Source organism: Geospiza fortis, unplaced genomic scaffold (assembly GCF_000277835.1).
Source record: "Geospiza fortis unplaced genomic scaffold, GeoFor_1.0 scaffold181, whole genome shotgun sequence".
Taxonomy (NCBI): domain Eukaryota; kingdom Metazoa; phylum Chordata; class Aves; order Passeriformes; family Thraupidae; genus Geospiza; species Geospiza fortis.
Window position 1 is genome coordinate 92,161 of NW_005054412.1, and position 26,085 is coordinate 118,245.

The following is a 26,085-nucleotide window of genomic DNA, read 5'->3' on the forward strand; positions in this document are numbered from 1 at the left end:
GCCTTTTGAGTGTTAATAAATGGAAACAGGAAATGTCAGAAGCTCCTGTGCTGCCTTAATTCAGACCCTTGATATTTACATTTACATACCTTTTTCAAGCATTCTATTCATACTGATTTTTTGCCTGAACAATGTTTCTTTCAGTGTCTGAGCTGCAGACCTCTTCAAACTAGTCCTGCAGTTGTGGACTTTATAAAACATTCATTCATAAATGGAAAAGGAAAACCCAGGACTAACAGATTCAAAATGGCACTTTATGTATTCAAAATGGCACAAAAAGTAGCTTAGACATGCTTGCACCAATGTGTAAGCAAATGACCTTTAATAAATCTCCTGACTTAGTAGTGCCTCAGGGTAGGTAGATCAGTTATCCTCTGCATGCACCAGTTCTTTTATCTGACACATGGTATTAATGATGATCAGGTAAAAAGTTGAGTTGTGGTGACTTACGTATGGATAAAAGCAAAATATATGTTTAATAAAAATCTTTATGGTGATGGCAGTAAAAAACTTTCAGCTCTAAGTGAAACTATTTTCTTTGTGTGCAAATCAACAGTATTATTATTGTCTGATTCCCAGGAGCTATTTATTCAGCTTAATTGCCAATGACCAGGCTTGTTAGATATCTCCATCTAAACCAGTGGCATGTGTAGTCAATGAATACAGAAAAGCTTTTTGGAGGTGTGGTTCATCTGACCTACTTTGCCTGGCTGTTCTAGCATGAGATGACTCACACCCTAGGAGGTGCCAGTTTTTCTCCCTTGGGTAGAAAGTAAGCTGAGGATGAGTGGCTTGCAGGTAGATGTCTGCATTCCTTCACTGCCATCTCACCCTTGTCTTCTTTTTACTGGCATATCTGATTGTTGTGCCAGTTAGGCAGTTTGCTAACAGCCCACCTACCACTCTCATTTAGCAGTCATGAAGAGATTTCTGCTTCACAGAGTAAATTGAATCATCCATGTCCATAAGGGGTCTGTTCCTAATGTACCTACTGATTCTCGATGATTGTGGATGTGTAGTACTGGGAAATCTTTCAAATTTTTTTCTGACTGTAATGAAAGTCAGCTCAAATCTGACTCTGTATTGTTGTGATCAAGCTTCAGTGCACGTTTTGATTGGGAAATGTCATGGCAAATGTTTCTGGGAGAGAGAGAGAGAGAGAAGGCATATAATACTGCAGTGCACTTCTTATTAGACAAAGAGGTTTTAAAGACATATATTTATGCATGTCAGCTACTTAGTAATGTTGATAGAATTGTATGTTACTTCAGCTTGTGAGATTTCATTTCCTGTGGCTTTCCTTGCCAGGAAAGCTGCAGCATTTTCCCAGCACATTGCTGCCTGCAAGTGTCAGGAGTCCGGAGCTTTCAATACTGAGTGTGCTCTTCCGTGTGGTGCCCCTGCACTGTGCAATATTGTTTCTGCTCTGTTTGTAGATTCTGAAGGCATCTGTGCATTTTATCTTCTACAGGACTCAGTAAAGATCTGCCATGTTATAGAGCTGATGCCCTAGAGCTGATGCCCTAGAGCTGATGACTTGCCCATAGCTTCTCCTGATTTTTCTCCTGAGTTTTTCTCTTGACTATAGAAAATTGCTTCAGGCAGCCTTTTGCCTGATACATGTTCCAGATATCCAGACCTGGGTAGCAAAACGTGAAGGAAAATGGTTTTCATCCTAAGTGGCTGCCATTGTCAAGTAAAATAACACCTGTAGACAGCCTTAAAAAGAAATTTAGCATTTTTTTCTCTTTTGTAGTTTCAATCAGAGCCTTCTTATCTGAACTGCATATTTTTTCCTCATTTTCTTTGTAAGAGCTTTTTTGTTATGCTTAGTATGCAAGGATGTGGTTAGGTTCTCATGATAACTTAAATGTGAGGTTTCAGGATTTACAGGCGTTCTTCTGTGATGACTGTAAATTGTCCATTGACATGGAGAAGATTTATAGGCATTGAATAGACTATTTATGTCTATGTGGGTTTGCAGGTAAAAAGTGCAATGCAGTCCCTCTAAGCAAAGACCAAGTCTCTGGGCAGGTAGCCAGCTATGCACAGCTGCATTAAATTCACACTAACAGATACATGCCATGACCTTCACTTCTTGTCACAATTAGAAATAACTCCAGAAATGCAAAATTAACATTAAACCCCAGCAATACTTACCAAGCCACTCAAAGTGATTTATTTCTATGTCCCTTCTCTGTCTGGGCAGGGATTGCATTTTACTGAATACACACCGCCTAAAATAGAGTGGTTTCACCCTGGGTGCATTCTGGGTGCTACTAGACTATTAAATGTTGAATAACAATTATATTTAAAAAAAAAAAAAAACAAAAAACTGGTTTCTGTTGCCACATGGAAAAAAGACTTTCTGTCAGTTTAGCAATTGCAGTGTGACACCTGATAATTTTACACTTTCGTACATATATTCATCAGAGCAAAATATAATTGGAATTTGGCTTCTAGTTTTGTTAATGGTGCAGAAAGGATAATAAAATCTAATGAAAGAAATTTTGTATCTAGTCTTGGAATGGTAACAGAAATTGAAAACTGGAAACACTGGATTTAAAGAGCTTATTCTTCCTGTGTTTTCCCTCTGCATCTGAGCACTTAGTTAAGATTTCTTTGAAAACAAAAACAATTTCATTTTGATACAGCTCAGCTCTGGTTACAGCTCTGACTGTTTCTAATTTTCAGTATTATTGCCTTTAAAAAATGACTCCCATTTTAGCACTCACTGTCATCATAATTTCTTCTTCTCCAAGCTCTGGGAAGTTGATAGAAATTTGCTTTGCAGAAACCTTATCTATTTGTGTTGAAATGATAGCAGCAATGTAGTAAGATTTTGTCTTCTTCCTAGCTATCTGCCTCTTTTATTTGGAGTGGGAGAAAACAGGCAGCAGCAGTCAGATTTCCTTTGGTTTTCCTGCATCTAAAGCTTTTTGAGTCATGCTTCAAGGCTATCTTTGGCTGGGTTTCACCTTATCCTTTTTGTCTCTAGCAAGTTACCAGTTATTTTTTTGCCAATGTGCCCCCTGTCTTAATTTGGTGTTGGTAAAGATAAAAGGAGCAATGGAGCAAGGAGGGCTTGGAAGCACCACCTCCCCCCTGCCATTCAAGATGTCTGTACTACTGTTCTCCAGTGTGTCTCTTTCACTGAAAACAAACTTGGCTTACCTTAAATTACTCTTCTTTATATTTCTTTGCAATTTCAGCTCTTCAGCCCTCCTTATTCCAAGCTTACCTATTCAACTCCCTATGAGCAGTTGGTTTGCTTCTGCAGCTTGCAGTTGAAATCTTTTGTTTCAAGCTATGAAAGAGAAGTGATTGTGAGCGCAAAGAGTGCAAAACCAACTGAATGTGAGCACAAGGAGTGCAAGAGGTGATGCAATTTCTCAGTAATCAATCTCTATCATCAGAGATTTGATTTCTCAGAGATTAGATAATTATTTATTGAAGAGTGTTTTTCATGGATGTGTCCAGAAAATGAATATCTGTGTTGACAATGGAAGCTGTCCTTTAAACACCCCCCCACCCAAAATACTACAGCCTAATAATTTTCTCTCATTTAATGGCTAAGGTTTCAAAGACATCAGTCATCATATTGGCATTGTAAAACATTTCCCAAAGGGCCTTCTTTGTAGAGTTTGTGTTCTCAGTTCTTTTGGAATATCTTAATTTGGGCACAGAATAATTGAGGTACCCCAGAACCATTGACTGTTTTTTTGAAATGTTGGCCTTCCAAACCTGGCTTTAAAGGACAAAACCACAAACTGCCTCTGCACTTTTGTGCATTGTAGTTTTTTGCTTGCATCTGTCCTGCTGTGGTCTGGCTTCCTGAGACCTCACAGGCAGGAGCATTTCTCCATAGACATCCCCCAGGCTGTTAGCATGAATATGGTCAATAAATTATCAGTAATGTCCTCTTGATTTGATCAAGATCATTGTAAGACACTGAACTACCATCTGGCCACTTTGAAGGGTGAGAGTTGCCCAGCACCTTGTCTGAAGCATGCCAGGTGGGTTGTGCTCGTGTCAAAGTCCCCTGCTACCTTCTGCTTCTGATCATACCTTCCAAGGCAGAAAGAGCCTGGTTTTCATCATACCTTTCAGCTTTCTGGCTGATCAGTATACAGGATGGGCAAAAATATATTTTCCTAAAAAATGGTGGCTTGAGGTCCTGTATTTTTTTAATACTCATCTTACTTTAATTACTCACTTTCTTTTCTGATACTCATAAAACATCATTTGTTTTGATTGGATTTAATATGGGTGCAATTTAGGAAATGACTATTAATCATTGAGCAGTAAGTCAAAATGAAGAACTAATTCAGAATTTCAGATAGCACATCTCTCAGGCGAATTCTTGTTTTAAAAAACATACTCACTGGGCATCTTCTTTTAGATGAAAATCTAGTCAGTGTCCCCTCTACATTTTTTTTTAATTCTGATGGATGGCTAGAAAATATTATATTTTAGGAAATATCTATCTTGGGTTTTTGTGGAAGTAGTTTTATTTGCAAAGTAGAAATGCTTCATTGTTTTAAAGGCACTGTAGTAACCACTGTAATAACCATTTTTCAATACATTTAAGAATGGACAAGATAATGTAACTACATAGAAATGACCAATAGATCTGAATCTTCTGAATCAATCTTCTGAAAATATATTTGATCTATTTTTTCTAATTTCAATAATAGGACTAGTACAAGAGCTATTTATTGGCTTGTGTAGCAATTTATTGACTTCTTTTAATACCACAGGCAGATGCTTGAAAGCTCAATATTTGAACTGAGAAACACGGTAGCAGAACTGGAAAAAAGTCTTAACAGTATTGAAAATGAAGGTAAGTGAATTACAACAATCTTTCTAATCGATTAGGAAACAAAGATAAATAATTATTATAGGAAGGACCTACAGGGGCTCAAATTTTTATTTAGAAATTTAAATTTTTGCTTTTCAAACATGATTATTATAACTGTGGTGCTTCAGAGGTGAAATTAAGAAATACTATGTGTGGCCATGCTAGCTTTTTTTTGTTAATTATTAATGAAACTATGAATAATATAAATTCACAGAGTTGATTAATATTCTGACCATAGTAAGCCTAGTGAAAATTTCCCTTGATTTATATTTTCAAACTCTTTTATGTGCAAAGATGCTTATTATGAGGATTACTAAGTGAAGACTTTCTCAGTCTCCAGTTAGCTAAAAGGAACAGATTTAAAAATGTTTTTGCTTAAAATGACATGAACTAATCTGGAAATATAATAATTCTGTATTTGTTCTTTAAGATAATGAATGGAAAACCAGATATGAGACACAAGTAGAATGGAACAAGCAGTTGGAAAGGCAAATTAATATTCTTCGAGATAAGGTGAAGCTTATTCGTGGAAATCCAGCAGGTAGAAAGGGATATTTGTAACTTTTTCAGTAGAATTAGTGATGATTGGAGATGTTGAAATTGTATCAACAGGTCACAATTTTCTGCTTATTTGTAGATAAACTGTCCCTTGTTCGCACCTTTGATAAAATGCCTGTGGTAAGTACTGTGACATTTAGTTGGCTTAACAACAAATCACAGTCTAGTTGGAAAACTGATATAGTCTTTGTTTTTTCATGACAAAAAATATCAGCAGTCTGGTCTAGAAGAAAAAACAATCAGTTCTGCTTATGTTTTTATTGTTTCATATATGCAATTGCTTATAAAATATTGAGTAAAATCCTTATGTAGGAAGTACATAAAACCTGAATGCTGGGAAGAGTTACGTAGTGAAATTTATCCCTGAGTGAAGGTTTTATAATTGAATCTGCAGTAAGGCTTGTGAGATGGAATAGTTGGACTAGATCTGTGAATAAATGGGAAAACATTAAACCTCATGGAATCATTTAGTCTTTGACCACTCTCACAGTAAAAGATGTCTTCAGTTGTGACCAAGTGGAGTTCCAGCTATTTCAGTCTTGTCCTATCACTGGGCACTGTTGAGAAGAACCTGGTTGTTTCTTCTTCATTCCTTCCCATCACAAATTTATACACATCAATACGAACACCTGGGTCTTCTCGTCCTCAGGCTGAACAGTTGCAGATCTCTCAACCTTTCCTCATCTGTCAGGTGCTCTGGTCTCTTAATTATCTTCATAGCCCCGTGTTGGACTTGCTCCAAGAAGTCCATATCATTCTTGTGCTGAAGAGTCAAGAACTGGATCCAGCATTGCCCCTACATCTCACAAGTGCTAAGAATAAGGGTTGGATTACCTCCCTTGACCTGCTGGCAACATCTTCCTAATGCAGCCCAGGCAGCCACAGGCCACCCTTGCAGCAAGAGTGCATTGATTTCTTGGGGTCACCAGAACCCCAAAGACATCGTCTCCCAGGCTGCTTCCCAGCCAGTCAGCTCCAGCATATACTGGTGCCTAGGATTATTTCTTCCTCAGGGGCAGGACAGCATTTACACTCCACATGATTCCTCTCTGCCTGCTTCTGTAGCTTCTTGAGGCTCCTCTGCATGGCAACACAATCCTCTGTTGTATCAGTCAATAATCCCAGTTTTGTATCAACTGTGATAACCTAGGTGAATAGTTGGAGTAACATTTTGCATAATATAGTCACAGGAAGACTCTTCATTTTACAGTAAGTTTTTGCATCACTGAAGGAAGTATCTGTTTTCATTTCTTAAATTTTATTCCTTAATGCAGTCATACTTCATGTCCTTTATTTCAACACAGCATAAAATATTTTTTCTACAATCTTGAGGAGAAATTGCCAAGGAAAAAACACAGCAAATATTATGGTGATTTTGTCTTCTAAGGTAGTAAATGAAGTAAAAAAATCATTGTAGATTCAGAACTGCTTTTCCCATAGCCTGTCATCTGCTGAAATATTTGACAACTTTTCAGCCTCTTACCCACTTTTAGAAGTAGGGAAGGTAGATAAAGATGTGATAATGCCTTGTGACATGTGATAATGGACATTATGAAGCAGGGCTGTTGTGATTTTTATTCCTGTTGCTTATACTTACAGAAGTGTTACCATCTGACTTTTTTGGTACTTCAGAATCTGAAGATTGTTGGGAGTTTAGTGACCCTAGAGGAGGCTACATGCTCTGTTAGTGGGAAGGATAATTATCTGCTGTAAAGAGAGTGTGAATAATTAACTGCTTTTTCTGATCTGATTAGTGACTTTCAGCCAACATTTTTGCCAGTTTTAGTGCTGTCCTAGAGACCACAGTGCTTTGTAGGTAGGCAAGATTTTTTTCTTTAGCAGCCAATTAAAAAGAGAACAAAATCTTCCCCATCCCACTTTCCTGTTTCACTGAGTTCATCTGATAACACAGCTGGGATTATGTTCAAAGAAAAGTCTTGAAGACAGAACATTGATCTAGAAAATTTACAGCAGAGTCTGCTTTGGGCGATATTATTCCTGTCAGCCTGTAAAGCACAGACGGGCGTGCATAGTTACAGTATCACAAGTATTTATTTCAGTCCAATTGCCAGTACTCGCCTAACCAATCCAATCCTTGCCAGGCACTCCAGGAGGCATTACCAGAGGGATAATCTCCTTTCCCACCAGCCCAGTACATTTCTAATCCCTGCTATGCACTGCATTGCCTGCTTACCAATGACCCGTGGTTCTCAGAGGTTTGATTCCTGTTCCCATAAAGGGAAGAATGCCAGCCCAACTGAAAGGTTCATCCTGCCAGGAGTCCAGAAGAGAGCTTGAGGAATCCTAGGCTCAGTGAAGCCTGGGAAAGTCTGGAGCCCATGTGCTAGGCCATGCAGTTTCAAGTCCTTACTTAATTCTTCCACCTTAGAGTTAATAAATCCTCCTGTTTGCTAATCAGAAAGGGAAGTGCTTTAAGGATTTAATGAAATGTTTCATTTCTTTTCTTGTTTTGATTTTGGGAGATGGAAAGAGCAGAAGAATATTAAAGTATTTTGTGGGTTTTGCTGTCTTTTGTTTTGGTTTTAGTTTTTTTTTAACTGAAGTCATTAGAAAAGTGTTTATTTACAGATACTCTTGGAGATATTCTTGGAGAATGAAGAGCTGCTTTGCTTTTTATATATATAATTTTAGAAGATAAAACATTGTAAAAATACACAGATAATTTTTTGTGGTGTTCAAGCATTTAGGTTTGTTAAAGTTTTCTTGGGGTTTTTGAGGGTTGTTCAGTAGATTAGGGGAGAATATTTAGCTTCTTCACAGATGAGAATAAAAAGCAGATGTGAGTGGTAGAAAAACAAAGAGTTTTCAGCCAGTCATCAATATACATTTGCTCAAAGTAAAAATGCTGAGGGTAGGCATATAAAGCATGGCGTATGTGTCTGTAAAATCAAAAGTACACTGTGATATTCAGCTTTCAACTTGCAGTTGCATATGAATAGGAAATATATTCCTATATGAAAATATACTTCCTAAGTGTATTGCATAGGAAAGATTTCTTCACTGAAAGGCTTGTCAAGCACAGGAACAGGCTGCCAGGGGAAGTGGTTGAGTCACCATCTCTGCAGGTATTTAAAAGACAAGTATTGTGGTGCTTGGCAACATGGATTAGTGGTAGACTTGGCACTGCTGGTTCATGGTTGGACTTGAGGATCTCAAAAAAGTTGATTCTGTGATTGTGTGAACTCTATGGAAAGACTGAAAAGTGGTTCTTTCAGAAAGGTGATACAATTCCTGCAATGTGGCAACAGCAGACAGTAGATTTTCAGTAGATTTTGTTTTGAGCACCGTATTTAGAAAATGAAATGTTTTTTCCAAGTATTTATAACCTGCCTTCCCAAGAAACTTAGAATTATAATTAGGGTTATTAGAAGGACCTCTAACAATTCTTAATTTATTAAACAATTTCAGCTGTATTTAACAGAGGAGTTATCTCAAAGATGCTAAAGAGATTTAGCTCACTACAGCTAGTTATTTAAGGTCCTACTATAGTGAATAGAGGAAGAAAAACATGTCTATAGAGTAATTCAACCTCTTTAGATATAAGTAGTGTAAAGTATTTTCTTAATATCAAGCATTACAGGCAAAAAAAAATAAATATATATATATTAGTCATCAGGGACCTTGCAGTCAGCGAGCTATAAAAACCTGAATGAAAGAGTAGAATACAAATGCAAATTCTGGAGTGATGAACAAGGAAGTACAGAGGATTTTCTGTGTTGAAAAATTGCAGTAATTGTTGCAGATGGCTTGCACTATTTTTGCTTTAGAATTAGAATTGAACTGAAGGATAATTTCTTTCTATTAAAAACACCCCTACACCATTTATATATACAGTTATTATTCTGAAGTCCTTATACTGATATGAGATAATCCTTTTTTTTTTGATTCAGAAAAATTATATAGATGTCATGTAGCAATAAATGCAGAACCAATACCTTGAACACAGAAATTCTTACTGCCAGGGTCTGGAAATTAATTTTTGCATACTGAGGGCAGATTAAAAATAAAAGTGACAAGCATAAGGGAGTTCCAACAGTGAAAAGTGTTTAGTCAGTAATTTCCTTTATATCCCAATGAAAAATACAAATGTCATATAGTATTTCAGAAATAATTACAGAAGGAATGCATTCTCTCTAAAGTGTAACAAGATGTGAATTTTACTTGTGTCTTTTAAACATGCTGCTTTCATTTGTTTGCATTTTTTCATAAAATGAGTTTTGGTAAAATACATGTTCTCTGCTAAGCATAATTTCCCATATAGCAGAAAGAAAACTATTCCTTTCTCTCACACCATTTCTGCAGGAACGAATCCCTAGATAGCAGCTTTAGTATGCAAATACTGAAAAGCACACTGTGAAATCAGTTCAGAAGAGCACACTCTTGATAGCATTGCCTTAGCAACGCTCTAGTTAAGATTAGCCCAGGAACCAGGGCTTCTGGGATAAATCACCATTTTTTCATAATGTCCAGCACCACAGAGGAAAAAATTCTGACATTAAGGGCCAGATACTTGCTATGCAAAGCTGCCTTTCTATAAGGACAGTGACCACAGAGCTGATAACCTCACACAACCACCTCAGAGTTTTTGCTGTCAGTTTTAAACTATAAGCAGAATGTGTGGCAGTGTGACTCTGGAGACATACGTGATTGCAATATGACAGGAAGGGAATCTTGGGTTTGTGGAAACATGCAGTGAAGACTGTATTTCAGTAGGCGTTGATAACTGCCTATAGGGAACATCAGCACTTATAATGTCATAGGAAATGTTGACAATTCTCCTAGCAAGTGACTCTTAAATGAACCTTTTTGCTCTTCCTGGGTTAAGCCATGAGTAGCTCTATGGAAAGAAGAAATCTGGTATCCTAGCTTTTCATGAAACTTGAAAGTATTTTGGAGAAAGTTCTGTCTCTGGTCTGGCTGCCCTAAGCTGTTATCCTGACTCCTCACAGACTTTCCCTTCATACGCCTTTCATTTGACCTTCAAATACCTCCAAGAGGCCTTTTTTCTTTTCCTTATCAAGCTGGCATTAGTTGTTCCTCCTGGTGGCCTTGCTCAAACCAGGAGATTGTTTTACTCAAATCACTTTGTGGTGTGCCCAGAGGCAGAATACACTTTGTGTTTCAAAGAGAACAATCAGAGAAAAATCTTGGAGTCAAGTGACATTCCTATTTGTCTGTTCTCAAAAATTCCTTAGTTCCTTGTTCTATCAATCTGAACCACAGCTCTGGAGGTCTCCGTTTTAACTTCCCCTGCCCAAGTCAGCGCATAACCCCTGTGAGCATTGTGCAGAGACCACTGAGATAAGGATTTAGGGAGTGAGCATCCCACCCCTTAGCACTAGTACAGCACACTAAAGCAATGCCGCTCTGGGTCTGGTTTGGAATCTAAGGATGGTCCTGACCACAAGGGGGCACTTGGCATTTAGGCAAGTGCAGGGAGCCTTTCCCCGCCTGCGCTGGCGCTTTTACAGGATCCAAGTGCATGTTGCGTGGAGAAATACGCTATGCTAAATAATTTTGAGGTATAATTTTTTATACGATGTATGACTCGTGAACTTATTGATACCAATCTAAAATCCATTTCCATTTCAGTAAAACTAAAGATGTATTATTTGGTTTTGCTACTAATGAGTTTGAAATGATATGTTAAAGGCTTCTTGTGTTGCTTTTTTTTTAAGCCAAACTGTCAGATATATTGCTTTTGTTCTAAATCATGGAGAAAAATTAAAGAGGAAGCAAATTGCCATAAGGATCATTAGTCTGCATGAGTAGGGCTCTGATGAAAACAAGTTTGAGCTGCTTGATGATGCCATGGATTTTCCACCTTGTCTGTTGTGAAATGATTGTTAGAAATTGTCACCTCTGTTGCCACTGAGAGCAGGGCAAGGAAAAATCCAGAATGAGAGCAACTTGTGTGGGTGGCTTTAAAATTCACTTGCAGTATCTTTCCATATAATTTCATTCTCTTGCAATATTAAGCCAAATGTGTAACTTCAGTCAAGTGAAAAGAAAATAGTGGGAAAAACTGGAGAATTGGTGTTCCCTTTGTAAAACTCTGGACTTGGTAATTTCCAGACAAAAGATTAATGTGTCTTTGCTCTGAGAGTGAGTCATGCTAAGCACCACAAAATTCTGTTATATAGAGGAAGTATTCATTTAAAATCTCACTGTGTCTTTTAGTTTTTTACCAGCTTGCTCAGAGTGATTTGACATGGATGATGTATTGAAAACTAAGGATCTTAAATTCAGGTTAAATGCCTTAGTCAGCTTATGTCTTCTTTTCAGGCATACAATGTCCCACTATTCAAAGTTTAGTAGAAGAACCTGTAATGAATCTATCTTAAAAAAAAAAGATCAGGATTCAGTTAAACTACTTCTAAAAAGCATTTCCAGAACTTATCATACTGGTTCATCCTGGAGTTTTCTAGACAATTTTTCATTCTGGGGGAAATCTGCACAGTTCAGAAGCTCCTTCTGATTCTCTTGAGCTCTCACTGGTCCTTTCGTTTTCAGTCTTTTTCATGATATAAGAACTCTGCTACAAGTTGGTGTTACTGTGTGCCTTAAGTTCTCTTTTCTGTGAACCTTTTTGTAGTTTTACAGTATGAAGTACTAAGCTGATTATACAACCATGATCATAGAGAATTGCATCTGTTTTGGTGAGGTTTCCTTCTGCATGCTTCCCACAGAATTCAGGAAGGCAAATCCAGCTCTGAATTATTTGGCTGAGTTGATATGCTGTTGTTTCTCACTTCTTGATTTGTGTTGATGTACAGCAGCTAAAACCTGCAGATAAACAAGGACTATGCTAGTTCCCCAATAATTGCCTTGAAAGTAGGAGTGGGAGATAACTTACAATCAGTCCTGGCTAAAAGCAGACCTCTAGAACCCCTATGTTTTGTCCTTTAAAGTTTCTTAGTGTCTGGTTTTGAAATTGCATTCTATAGTATTTGGGGACTTGGAGAGGTCTTTTAGTTGAGTAGGAACATCTGTGTCATGAGATTTCCACAAGAACATCAGTACTGCCATACTGAGCTCTGTGTCATCAATTAGATTCATGGATGCAGGAATAGAAGTTCTCAGGCTGGGTTAGCTGAGTAAATTTAATAGGTATTAGCTGTGAGAAAGGCAGCTAGATTGGGATTCAAACAGATTGCATATTAGAGATGGAAAACCAATAGGAAATCGGTAAGAAAAATCCAAGAACTGTGCCTGAAATCCTGCCTTTGCTTCAGAAATAGACATGACCTTTCAGCCTTTTTCACTTTTTCCATCTATGTCCATGCAAATATTTGTATTTCTGACTCATTGACAGCCTGGCTTCAAAAATTGTGTCAGCACTAGTTAAGTATGATGGTGGCAAGGGCATTTTCAGGCTATGAGATATGAGAATTCAAGCTCTTGGGGAAACAGAGAACTGAAATGTAACTCAACTACTTTATTTCTGGGTTAAATTTTAGGCTGTTAGATAGAAGAGGCTTTCTTTCCCAGGTAATATGTGTAGAACATCCTTCCCAGGTTGTATCCTGTTAGAGGGATGACCACTGGAAAGCTTTGTTTTGATACTCCATGAAGGCTTTCAGCAGCAAACCAGGCAGCTCGATTCATCTTGGTCATATGGGCAATCACAACAGCAACAGCTCAGATGCCTCCCTGTTATTTGACAAAAGCAGATGTGAAGAATGTAAGACATTGCATAGACTGCTTTATTAGCACTAAGATGTTAAATTCTGCCGGAAGTGCAATTGCAGCTCCAGTACTACTTTGATTTTGGGCTTCACTTCCCAATCTGTAAATTTTGAGTATTTTATAGCTTTCTTATTTCACAAGAGATTTGTAATCATGGGTTTATTACAATTTATGAGGTAGATTTATTACAGTTTATGAGGTAACTGTGTACTGTTAGTCACATTATCAACCTATTTCCGTCTGCTTGCTCATCAAAAGCAGTGTAATGCACAGTTTGTTTGCTTGCATTTGGATAACATCCTTGCTCCAGAGCTGAATGAATGCCCAGGCATCTGCAGTGGACCAGCTGCATTGGCAGCAAAAAATAGACAGTGCTTCTGAAAGGACTAATGAAAAAAGATCTAAAAGTAGTTTACTTTGTAAGTGAAAGAACTCAAAGAAATTAGATGAGTACCATCACTGAGGAGATACCAAATTGCTCTATTGTAAGTAACAGCTGCAACACCAAGTCTTGTCTTATATAACAATGATGGACAATCTAGTAAAGAAATAAATAGTGTGTTGTGGAATTACATAAGAACAAATCTGGAGAGCAGCATGAACTTTTGTATTTACTGTATTTGAGCTTACTGTGGTGATACAAAATATGTAGTAGGTGGTACAAAAGATTTTGTACAAAATATTCTGTCATGTGGTTATAATCTTTAACATGCACTAAGGTCAAGAAGAAAAAAAAAATAGTTTCCTAGTTCAACAGTGCTGAGATCTTCTCTGTCTTGTTCAATTCTGTAGAGACACTGATGTTTGAAATGAAATAGCACATGACCCTAGTGGAATTAAGCCAAATCGTCTCTTTAATCTGCAGCTTACTTTTTCTCCTTCAATTGGCCAACATTGCCTGAATTGACTGTAGGAGCCTTCTGTATTTGGACAAAGATTTTATCTGCATCCAAGGCACTTCTGCTTTAATTAGGAAAAAAACCTGCAACTACTCCTCAATTCTTTTCATGTCTCCAGTATGCCTGTTGTAACAGATTAAAGTTAATAATGGTTGAATCAGGGGCAAAATACTCCTCAAAGATACAACTCTTCTGTATGTCTTTTTTTTTTCTTTTGAACAATGGGAGGGGTTATTCTCTCTTGCAACGTTTTAAAAGTACTGTGCCTTTCACTGTGCTCCTGCAAAATCTTGATTTTAATAGAAACTATCCCTAGGGAAATCTTCGGGAAACCCAGAATTTTTAAAATGAAAAATAAGATTTGGAGCCAAAAAGTAACATGTTATGCAGAAAATTATGCAAAAGAATAAAAGTTGCAATATTCTGTAGATGCTAGAAAAGACTCGAGACTTAAAACAGGCAGATGTAATTTTTTACCAACGGCAAGCATTCATAAACTCTCTGAGAAATAAACCATATATGGATACTGGCCTTCTGGATCTGAGACTAGCATGATAAAAAGAGAAAAATTTAAAAATTCCCATGGAAAAAGAAGGGAAAAATATTTGGAGAATTGTTATCTTGTTTCAGTGTTTACCAGGAAAATCTGGTAAACAAAGGCCTAGCAAAGTATTAAGATCATGGGAAGAAATAAATTATTATTAAGGGAATGGTCAAGTAATCAGTATAGGAAGGAAAGGATTAATCTATTTTGACTAAGGAGGTGCTTGTGTTAGAAATAAAAAAAAAAAGTCTAAACCAGATACTTATTTTACACAGGGGGCCTGAGCAAACAAATGGAAGAACCTGACTGTCCAGGAATGTAATAGCATTGATAGCAGAACTGTGAAGGGATAACAAGCATTTAAAGGTACACACTTGCCAGGAAAGAACAAAACAGAGATAGATGTGGTATGTAGCAGACGTGAGAGACTTTGACAATAATGTTGTTGATTCTTTCTTCATCAGCTTTTGGATTAATTAATCTTGAAGATGGATTGGAAAACAAAGTTTAGTCACAATAGTACTGGGAAATAATATTGAAATGTACATTGAACAATATGACTCTCTTAAATATTAGGACATTAATATTTTTCTTTTATGGTAATAAAAAAATACTTTACTTTTCTGTATGTAGCTGTCTACCTCTTCACTAGGTCTTTTAATTCCTACTAGAGGCAGTTACAGGTCTTATTAATACAGTCAGCTAAGTAAAGAGGTTTGCATCTAGATTTATTTGGTTGGCATCTTCAGTGGAATAATTGTGTAAGCAAAGAGTCTTGAAGATGTTTCAGTGCACAGTAGCCCATTACTGCCCCAGGAGGACATGTCTTGTGTAACCCATGTGTCATATCTGCCACATGTGAATGTCTTGGACTCTCTAGAACAATTCAGATGGAACTGGGCTGAGCTCTTTAGCTGCTTAGCTGAATGAACCACTGCACATCATTGATTGTCTTCATTCTGACTCTTAGTAGGAGTTCAGTTCACATTTGCACACTCAAATGTAGATATCCTCACCTCAGACTGAATCCATCCAGTCAAATATACATATAAATATAATAGATGGATGGATGAATTTGAATGTAATATTATTAGACTACTGACAGAAATTATACTGTATGTTAGACTTGTAAATAAAAACTAAAAAGAAGTGCTAATAATGATGAGGCACAAAACTCAATGGATGATTAACACATTTTATCAGAAAATAATAGATAAAAGGGACACAATGCTATTTTAGATTTTTAAGATCTACCAGAACATTGCAGAAAAGCCAGTCAAAAAACCTGTCAGATCAAGTGATCATGAATTCATTCACTTTAAACTAAACGTGTACATATTGCTTAAGTTTTAAGTAAAGGCAGAAACACTAAAATGCAGGAGAGGAAAAAATAGGTAATGTCAGCAAGTGCTTGGAAGAAGAAATGACAATAACCAAATCCTAAGGAAAACTCAAAGAGCTGGATATGCTTAAAATGAGGGAAATGGGTAATCCATGTCTCAGAATTCTGAAAGAACTGGCTTGTCACATCACTGATATGATAGCAAGTGTTTCTAATAAACGTGCACATTGTGTGCCCTGGAGAAAAGCACTTTTTTCAGTTTAAAGAGAGGAATAGCTGTTGTAAAATGAAATTGAAGTATGGATTTATTAAAAGAGGCTCATGGTGGGAAAACCTGTTGACATTCTGTGATAAAACAATATATTTGTTGTCACAATAAATACAGTAATCTTGTTCACTGTGACCTCTGATAAAGATATCATGTCGCATGGGAAGTGACTGATTAATTTGGAGAAAATGAAAATGAATAAATTTGTTAGAGGAGTAAAGAGCTGGCAAATGGAACATGAGAGCAGTGATTAGTGAAGGAGTCTGCTGGGAGAGTACAAGCAGAGGTCTTGCAGGACCAGGTTTAAGATGAACCTTAATATTTAATGCATGACCTTGATACACACAGTAGAATTAGATTGTGATATCTCTCTCCTGAAACCAATTATATAATATAATTGGGATCTGGATGTGGTTTAGAAAAAGAAAGACAGTGAAGACTAGATTATTAAAAATGTGAGTAAAATTTAATAGTGTAGACCAAAGGATTTAGAAAAGAGTAAAGAAATTATGTTATGAATTGAGAACTGATACAACTGCAGAGGAGCATCTGGGTATTCTAGCTGATGCCTTGTTGACTGTGAGCCATTATTGTGCAGCTGTGCAAAAGGAAAATGCAATCCTAAAATTTATATAGGTAAAGAAGTATCACTGATTGTTCAAGGCAGTGAGATGGCTTTTGGAGCACTGCATAATGTAGGCCAGTTCTGTTCTCTAGCCATAAGAAGGTTGAGCTCCAGCCTGGTGCACAAAGGGATTACTAGGATGAAAGGACAGCCTGGTGTGTGAAAGATAATTTCTGCAAGTTCAGCTTAATCATCCTCATAAAATGAATGTGTAAAAAAGATGCTCATGTCTTCAGTCTATTCATGCTGGGGAGAAACAACGGGGAGGAAGAAGAACAGTTATTCAAAACACATTTAAGTACAAGAACAAACAGGTGTAAACCAACCTTGAATAATAGTAGAATAATGGAATAGTTTCGGTTGGAAGGGACCTTAAAGACCTGTTAATTCCAACCCCTATGCCATGGTCAGGGACACCTTACACCGGATTGTCTTGCTCAGAGACCCATCCAATCCTGAAGACCTCCAGGGATGGGGCATACTTCTCTGGGCAAACTGTACTTGTGCCTCACCACCTTCACAGTAAAAAATGTCATCCTAATAGGTAATCTAAACACGTTCTCTTGCAGTTTAAAGCCATTACGCCTTGTCCTGTCACTACGTACCTTCATAAAAAGTCCCTCTCTGGCTCTCTTGTAGGCCCTCTTCAGGTACTGGAAGGTGCTGTAAGGTCTCCCCAGAGCCTTCTCTTGTCCAGGCTGAACAACCCCAAATATGTCAGCCTGTCTTCAGAGGAGAGGTGCTCCAGCCCTGTGATTTTTGTGGTCCTTCTTTGGTCCGTCTCTGCTGCAACAGGTCCAGATCCTTATCTTGGGAACCCCAGAGTTGGATGGAGTACTCCAGGTGGGGTCTCAAGAGAGCAGAGCAGAGGATGGAAATCACTTCCCTCAGCTTGTTCACCACACTTGCAATACAGCCCAGGAAACTGTTGGCTTTCTGGACTGCAAGCCACATTGCCAGATCATGCCAAGATTTTCATCTACCAACATCCCAAGTCCTCCTTCTAAAGACCACTCTCAATCCATTCTCTGGAAAGGATGCACATTCTCCCTAGACTTCCTATTATCACTAACATACCTATAGAAGCTTTACTTGTTGCCCTTGACATCCCTGGCTGTGTTTAATTCTGTCAGGGCTGTAGCTTTCCTAAACTGATCCCTGACTGTTCAAACAATCCCTGTATTCCTCCCAGATTACCAGTCTACATTTCTAGGCTTCCTCTAGGCACTCTAGGCTTTCTCTGGGCTTCCTCTAGGCTTCCTTTGTGTGTTTGAATTTGTTCAGGAGCTACTTGTTCATCCACACAGGCCTCCTGGTATGTTTGCCCAAATTCCTCTTTATTGTAATGCAGTGTTCCTGAATTTGGAGGAAGAAACTCACGTAATTATGTCTCTGCTGGATGGAATGGATCAAATTATGAATGGGATTATGAAAAGCAATTCCCTGTGTTAGTAGTAGAAGAGGACCTCCTTGGGTCCTCCCCAAGTGTGGGTGTGTGTTTTAATCCCATTGCATAACAAGCAAAGATTTGGCCAGTGCCAGTAACCAAAAATGGACTCTACTGGTGTTACTCATTCCTATTGTAGACAATGTAGATGGCTGCATACCTAAGACAGTCTCCCCACAGAGTATTACTTTCTAGACAAATTGGTATGAGTTACCTTTGATGTCCCATGTGGTTCTTCAACCAGCCCAGCAGCTCTCTCAGAAAGTAGTTTGAAAGTGGATGTCCTGGTAAGATGTGAAAGCTTCTTCCTACTAAAAAAGAGCCATCAGAGGGAATTTTGCTTAGAGCAAAGGAGCAATTCTGGCTGGTTACCACAAGGTGAATTTGCTTAAGATGCCAAGGAGCAGCAGTGTGGAATATGCACCTGTGTCATTTTAACACAGTGGAAATGTGTAATGCATAGCTGGTAATTGTAGCGTATGGTTAATTGCTTTTGCCTCTGCAGTGTGCCAGCTAGAACCATGAAAACAAAAAATGCATGGGAACCAAAGAGAATGACAAACATCATAATGCTTGAAGAATAAGGACTATGGTGATGCCATCTTTATAGAGAATGGAAATAGATGTAAAACACTGTTTTATTTACCATAATCACAGGGTTCCTTAAAGGACGTTCTTAAACAGCTAGAAGAAGAGAAGAAAATTCTCCAGAACCAGCTAAAGGACTATGAACTTAGATTGGAACAAGAAGCAAAGGTTTGTAATCACTCTGTCCCTCTAGACTGTAAAAACTGTTACGTTGTGTGGCAAACAGATTGTGTGTGGAACACACAATAGAATAGTTCCAAAAAAATGTGTCACTGAAAAAGGCTCTGCTGTATATCTGAATCTTCTGTATGATCAGATTTTAAAATTTATTCTTAATAATGAGCCTGTATCTCATTTTAACTGTAGGCTTACCACAAAGTTAATGATGAGCGGCGCTTGTACCTCTCAGAGATGTTACAGGTAAGAAATATATGTGACTCAGTAACTTTTAATGCTTTCTTAATATAAAAACAGTATCTGTAATGCCATTAGGTCAGGTTGTTTTATTACTTCATTTGTATACCAAATACCTTACAAAAGCTGATTTTCAAAAAATTTAAGAGCCATAAATTGAAAGCTCATCCAGTTTATTTATTTTAAATACTTTTTTTGCTTTTGTATCAATTGGAGTTTCAGTGTTCCCTAGCATAGTAAAGTGCCCATAACTGAGAAAACTGAAGCAATTTCCTGATGCTTGGCCATCCATTAGTCACAAGACTGCTGTGCAGTTGAACAGAGCAGAAGCGAATTGTCAGCAGTAGGGACAGCCACCTTAAGTAGTAATTTCTCCTTTTCATATGTCTCCTTTTTTCTTTTAAAGATAAATTATTCATCCAGTTCAGAATTAAATACAGCATATATTTCCGTTAACTTTATAAAGCAGGGATAAAACACCTTGCTTTGGTGAAATCCCAGGTTAAATTTTATTGATGCAAATTATGTGATACATGAAATTTAATACTACAAACTGGAGAAACCTGTAAAGAAACCTGTAAAGATTTATAGTTCTAGAAAAGCTCTAAATTCCTAAATAATGTAAAAGTAAGAGCTTAGTGTGATATTCAAGAATTGCTGCCACTGAGTCCCTTTCGTAGCTAACTGGGGTGAAAGCCTGTAATTAGCATGTGTTTGCACAGTAGGCAACTGATTCCCTTACATGGTTCATTGCTACTTTGGGAAATCTAAAAGAATTGCTTAAATGAACTTTCCAGCATGAAACCAAGAAAAAGCCTAGGAAATGCTCATGATAACTGTTAATATTTTTACATTAGCAGTGAAACTGAGAACTTCTGGAGGAAGAAAGGAAATAAAAGCAGATTTTATTACTGAACATGCTAGCAAGAGGAGTGCCTATGTTCAGCTCCCTATAAAAACACTTAAATATGCATAAGACACCATTTGAAGTGAGGTATATACACTGGCATGTTGCTTAGTGAGGCACTGGGATATAGGATTTTGCCATCAACACTCGAGGTAGTTAGTACATTATATTTTCAGCAGTTAATTATTTACTCTCATGATTTCAGTATCATATGAGAGCAAAATAGTCATCCTCAGATTAATATTCCTATCTTTAGTTCTCTAAATATCAAATAGCCATTCTAAAGTAGTTGTAGAGGAATCTTCTGTAATCCATGAAGAAAGAATCATGTGCAACGTATCACATCTGTTTTAGGACAAGATGAAATTATTTTCCCTGGGGACTTTTCTGTCCTTCCTCCTGAGCTCTAAGCAGAGTGTGAGTAGTTTAGATTAAACATCTGCATTGTACATTGCTGATCTGAGCAGGGCAGTCACCCCCACGTCCCAGCTGCTGTGTACAGTTTCGAGCACCTCAATCTAAGAAGGGCATCCAATTATGAGAGTGTGTTCCAGGGAGGGTGAACTGTGTGGTCTGGCCCCAAGGGCAAGATTTATGAGAAGCCGCTGAGGTCACTTGGTTGGTTAAGCTGGGATGAGAGAAGGCTGAGGGGTGAACACGTTGCTGAGCAGTGACCTCACCCCACAGTACACCTTCCTCCAGGGGGCAGAGAAGCGGAAGGTGCTGATCTCCTCTCCTTGGTGATCAATGATAGCACATGAGGAGAGGGAATGAAGTTGCATCAGGGAAAGTGCAGGCTGAATGTTAGGAAAAGGGTCTTTGTTGAAAGGGTGGTCAATCATTGGATCATGGTCCCCAATCATGGGAATTGGTCATAGCACTAAGGCTTCAAGGAGCAACTGGATGACACTCTTTAATTTTAGGTAGTCCTGTGAGGAGCAGGAAGTTGGAATTGATGATCTTTATGAGTCCCTTCCAACTTGAGATACTCTATTATTCTGTGGTTTACTGTTGATTTCAAAAGGATCAGTGGTTTATCTGTTCCCTTCAGGTCTTTTTCTGCCATGACTTTGATTGGACTTTTATATTATTTTAAAATCTTCATATGTTAAAATCTGTATATGTTAAAATCTGCCTTCTCTTTAAACAGTTCACTTTAACAATAGAGGCAGAAATAGATGTACATTCAGTACAGACTCTTTCAACTGTACTAAAATATCTATGTTCTAGAGTAATATTGCACAGTAATATTGGCTGCTGTTGAGTTAGAAAGATTTACCCATGGGCTAACAATATCCTTACCTTGCACAGTAAATATCCCACAAGGTATTGCTGTCCTGTGACAACAGTGTATCCTAGTGACACCCTCTTATTTACAGAGAATAGATAGAGTTCTTTTAAGCCTTTGTTTTATCTCATTATGTTTGTAATTTTTTTTATAGCTGATGGTAAGAAAAAAAAATCATAGAAGTTTTTACTGGTAGGTATTAGAAAATACCAGCTGGTGAAAAACCAGCAGGTTTTTCCTGCTTTGTTTTGGATCCCTCCAGAAGCCTGCTGCAGAAGCAGAAGACAAAGATGTTTCTGAGAAGCCACTTCTTTTATCTACCTTTTTATTACTGAGTGCTTTTCTGTTGTTTTTTTAAAAATTTTATTTACAGAATATATTTATTTATCTTCTGAGCGCTTTTGATGTTTGTCGTATCTGGCCTGTAAGGATGCAGTCAGTTTTAAATGATAGTTTTAAAATAAATAAAAAATTTCACGATCTTGAGAGCTCATGCTAGGGGCAATGGTTTCTGGTGTATTCTTGTTTGCTTTTTTTGTTTTGTTTTCAGTCTGGCAAAGCATTGGTTTAGGATTTGGAGTCAACAGATCTTAAAGGCACTGGTGGTGTTCAGAAATCAGTTTGAGAGCCAAGCAAAGAAGAGCTAGAGTGGTTCTTTATAAAGGCCATTCTTTCAGGCCAGATTTTTGCCACAAACTGTTGCTAGCAGAATGGCATCTGACTTGTGACTGTGGTTTCTTTGCAGAAAAGGCTCAAGGTTATAGATTGCTACAGCTGGAAAACTGCTTGTACAACAATGGCTAATTTTAGTTGGGATAGGCCTGGAGTAAACTGTACCAGCAAAAACTGTGCTATGGATAATAATCATATATAGCGGCACTCTATAGTCATATAAATTACAAAAACAGTGAAGGCAACCTTGGCATTGCTCTTGCCTCATGTGTCACAGAATCACATCTGCTCAGATATGATAATATGATAAATTATACTAGCCATCATCTTTAATACTGGAGTTCCTCAATTACAAAAAATTCTTGCCTTCAATAAAGTAAATCCGTGCAAATCCCATTTACTTCTGTAACTGTGATTGGGGTTAAGATTTAACTTATTTTGTAAAAATTTGGCTATTACAGACCTCAGCTAGACCTAAAATTTTTGAAAGGAAAAAACCAGATGCTCTGACTGACAAGGGAGAAAAACAGATACTGAGGTAAATTTCCTTTATATTCCTGTTTAGTGGTTGGTTATTTTTTGCTAAGTACTGTTTTGCTAAGTACTGTAAGTGCAACTTTCAGTTCATGATAAATATCACAGCATAAGCCCACTGACAAAGTATTACTCAACATAATTTTTATAGTGCTTTTCATCAGTTTTATTTATTGCAAATGTTGAAAATAGATATGTTTAAATCATTGTTTAACAGACTTCTGTTTAGTTACATGGTTTAGAAATATAAATTTGAAAAAAGTCCACCTGCTCTGAGATACATAGAAATAAAATTAATTTCTGATTGCAATACTTGTGGATAAGCTTGAAATTTGAGGAGATTTATTTTTTAACTGAATTGAATATGTTAAGAATATAAACTGTGAAGATTATAAGGAGTATATATGAAAAATGTGTTGGATCCAGTCACCTGCCTACAGTGGCCATAAACAGATGCTTACAAAAGTGTGGGAGCAAGCCGATATAATACTTAATTTTGAAACTCTCCCAAATAATTTATATTTGGAAACTTCCTAAGATAGTATGGTTTCTATGTATTTAGTGTCTTACAGTGAATACTCTTCCACAAACCCACTTACCTACATTATTAAAATGAGCATACACAATACATATTGGAATAATCTAAAAATATAATGAGTAAATTATAAACATGATATTGTGTAGACCTATTTGCTTACCAGCCTTTTCCTTTCATTCTGTGTAAGCACAGAATCATAGGATTTCATAAATTGGAATAGTGAATCTTCATGTTCCAGGAGAGTATATTAATAATATGAATTAATGCAGTACAATATGAATTCAGTTCTATAACTGAAGTTTCTCAATACATAAAAAACACTGTGTGGGTTTGAAATGCCCCATATGCTACTGTATCACTTTTGACCCCAGTGATATTTAGCATGGTTCCTATGGAGAAGGTCAGAAAGTTAGAACCAGGAGGATTCACTGCCTCTGCAGTGAGATTAAATACCATCAGCCAGATATGGAGGTTTGCTGAGGGTTAGCACTGATCTGTGATTGTGGTGGGTTTTTTTACAATCTATTTTAGTAGATCATTACTTACCCTGCCATTATATGACAGTGTGTTTCTGTAATTTTCTTTATATCAAACAAAAGAAAATAAAGTATAAAAGAAAATAAAGTGTCCTGTAACTGCTGGTCTCAGAAGATGTGTGGTATAACAAAATATCCTGTTTCAATCCATTTTCCCTAAGTGGACATTTTTTTACTTTTAAATGTTCTTTAAACACATGAAGATAATTTTTCATCCTTATAAATTGTCCTTAGTATATAAGAACCTCGTTTTCAGATGATTGACTGTTATAGCCAGTGACTTAGAACTTTCAGGACAAACTTCAATGTTTGCGGGCAACATGGATGTAAGAGTGGGGATTTGGCATAGTTTGTGTTTAAGAAAATACTAGACTATAAGTATGCACCTCATGAACATCACAAGGTAACTACAGCCATTGTTATATTATTCCTTTTAAATTATGTTTTGATTTATAGCCTGGGGGTTTTAGTTCAAGCTGATGTTAATGAGAAATAATTTCATTAAAATAAGAGAAGACATGCATGTTCTTGAGAGTAATTTGAACATTTTCTGTCTAGAGTTCTTATCTCACCTTCGCTGCCATTTTACAAAATACCTGCATTGGAATTCAAACCATACTAAGAAACTGATTAATGCTTGTTTTAACTATAGGAACAGGTACAGAAAGCCCAACCTGTTTATTAAATGAACACTGAAAACATTTTTGTGTAGTAGTTGTGAACAGTAATATGGATTCTTTGCTTTTTTTTTTTTTTGCTAAGGTTGGGATTAAATGTGTGAGATGGTATAGAGATCAGTGCCTGTCAGCACAGAAAGTCAAAAATTCTCAGAACCGGAGTTCCAACAACTAATTGTTGATGCATTCAGTTTCCTGGCCACCCAAAACAGAAGCAAGTTCAGCAGAGGTCCTTTTTGAGGTTATTACAGGACAAGAAGATAGGCTAGCTGACAGCTGGGAAGAACATGGGTGTCTTGATTGCTCATATCTGATGCAATTTGAGCAGCCAATTTATTGTCATTCTGACCCCTGCTGTTACACTGAGACTTATGGTGGGGTTTATTAGTTCAGTTTCAACACTGCACTGCTGCAGTTACCTGGCTTCTAAGTCTGTAAGTCTAGCTGGTTTTGAGTGGAAGAGGTTTTGCTGCCTGCAGAATTCCACACAGGCATTTTCTGCTTTGTTCAGCTGTACAGTGATCTACAGTTTAATCAATTGATTTTGAGTAATCAACTGATTTGAATTTGAATAATTGATTATCACGCACACTGGGGTCTTGGATTGTGATCTTCCAACTCTGAGTAGAAGTACTTCTATGTCTGTATGGGCACAGTTCTCCCTCTAAGACCAAGACTGCTTGTAAGAGCTGGAACAAAGGAAGTGTCGCTCCCAAGAAGACTAGTGAGCCCTAGGTTTGACTTTGTTGCCTCTTTCCACACAAGTCTGAAACTTGCACCTATATCATCATTGTAGCTTCTATCACATATCTGGGTATCACGATAAATATAACAGTGTGATGTTGTGATACATTTTCCTTCAAAATGCCTTTGCTTGAGAAGGACACTGAAACTCTGTATATTGTTGTTAGAGTATGTAAAGTGCTGTCTTCCCTCTGCAGTAATGAACAAGAAGGGAAGCAAAGGGACATTGCATAGGAGCAGAAAGACAGCCTTCTTGGTCAGGAGAATGACTCTTCCAGCTTGAGGAAGCACCATTTTTTCCCTGGAGATTTCTTTATATTCCCACAGATTTCTTAGATGATCAAGATTAAGCTCTAGCTGGTTTCATGTAGATGATGTATGTATCCATGATGAGTACCATTTCAAAATCTGCTGGCAGCATCTCCTGCAGGCATTTCTGGTGATCATGGGTTCAAGAGCCTGGCTTTCCAGAGTGGAATACCTGCAGAGAGCTGTAACTACATCTACAGGAAGTGTTTTCCCCTTTCTGTGGGAATTCTTTAACTGATGAAAATGTCTCTGTAGCCAGTTATCACTATCCTAGTGCCAATATTTAGTATTCTGTTCATGTTCTCCAAGTGACATCACTTAGGTAACAAGAATCATGAGCAGAATAATTAGATTCTCTGCTAACCTGCGAACCTAGAAATATACTTGTTTTTTCCTTTCTCAGGTTTATTAATTCACAGTAGTAATCAGATATGCAAATATAGAAAGCATGCACATTTTTAGCCATTAAAACATACAGGCAATGTGACATTTGCTGACTAACTTCACCCATTTTATTTCAGAGGAAGACACAGTGTTCCAGGAAATCTGAAGATGGTTAATCCTCAAAAATGATCAATTAAAAAGACTGTAGGAGTGAACCAGCTTCCACAGCTAAAGCACTGA

General features: G+C 37.4%; 1 protein-coding gene across 1 annotated transcript; it reads left to right on the forward strand.

The window, feature by feature from the left end:
- The first annotated feature begins 246 nt into the window (after window positions 1-246).
- On the forward strand, window positions 247-26,085 carry LOC102040506 (coiled-coil domain-containing protein 169). The gene is given in 9 exon segments (XM_005426353.1): window positions 247-306; window positions 3,213-3,379; window positions 4,761-4,843; window positions 5,292-5,402; window positions 5,499-5,539; window positions 18,912-19,010; window positions 19,209-19,262; window positions 22,585-22,661; window positions 25,983-26,085. Coding segments are annotated over 9 exon segments (795 nt in total).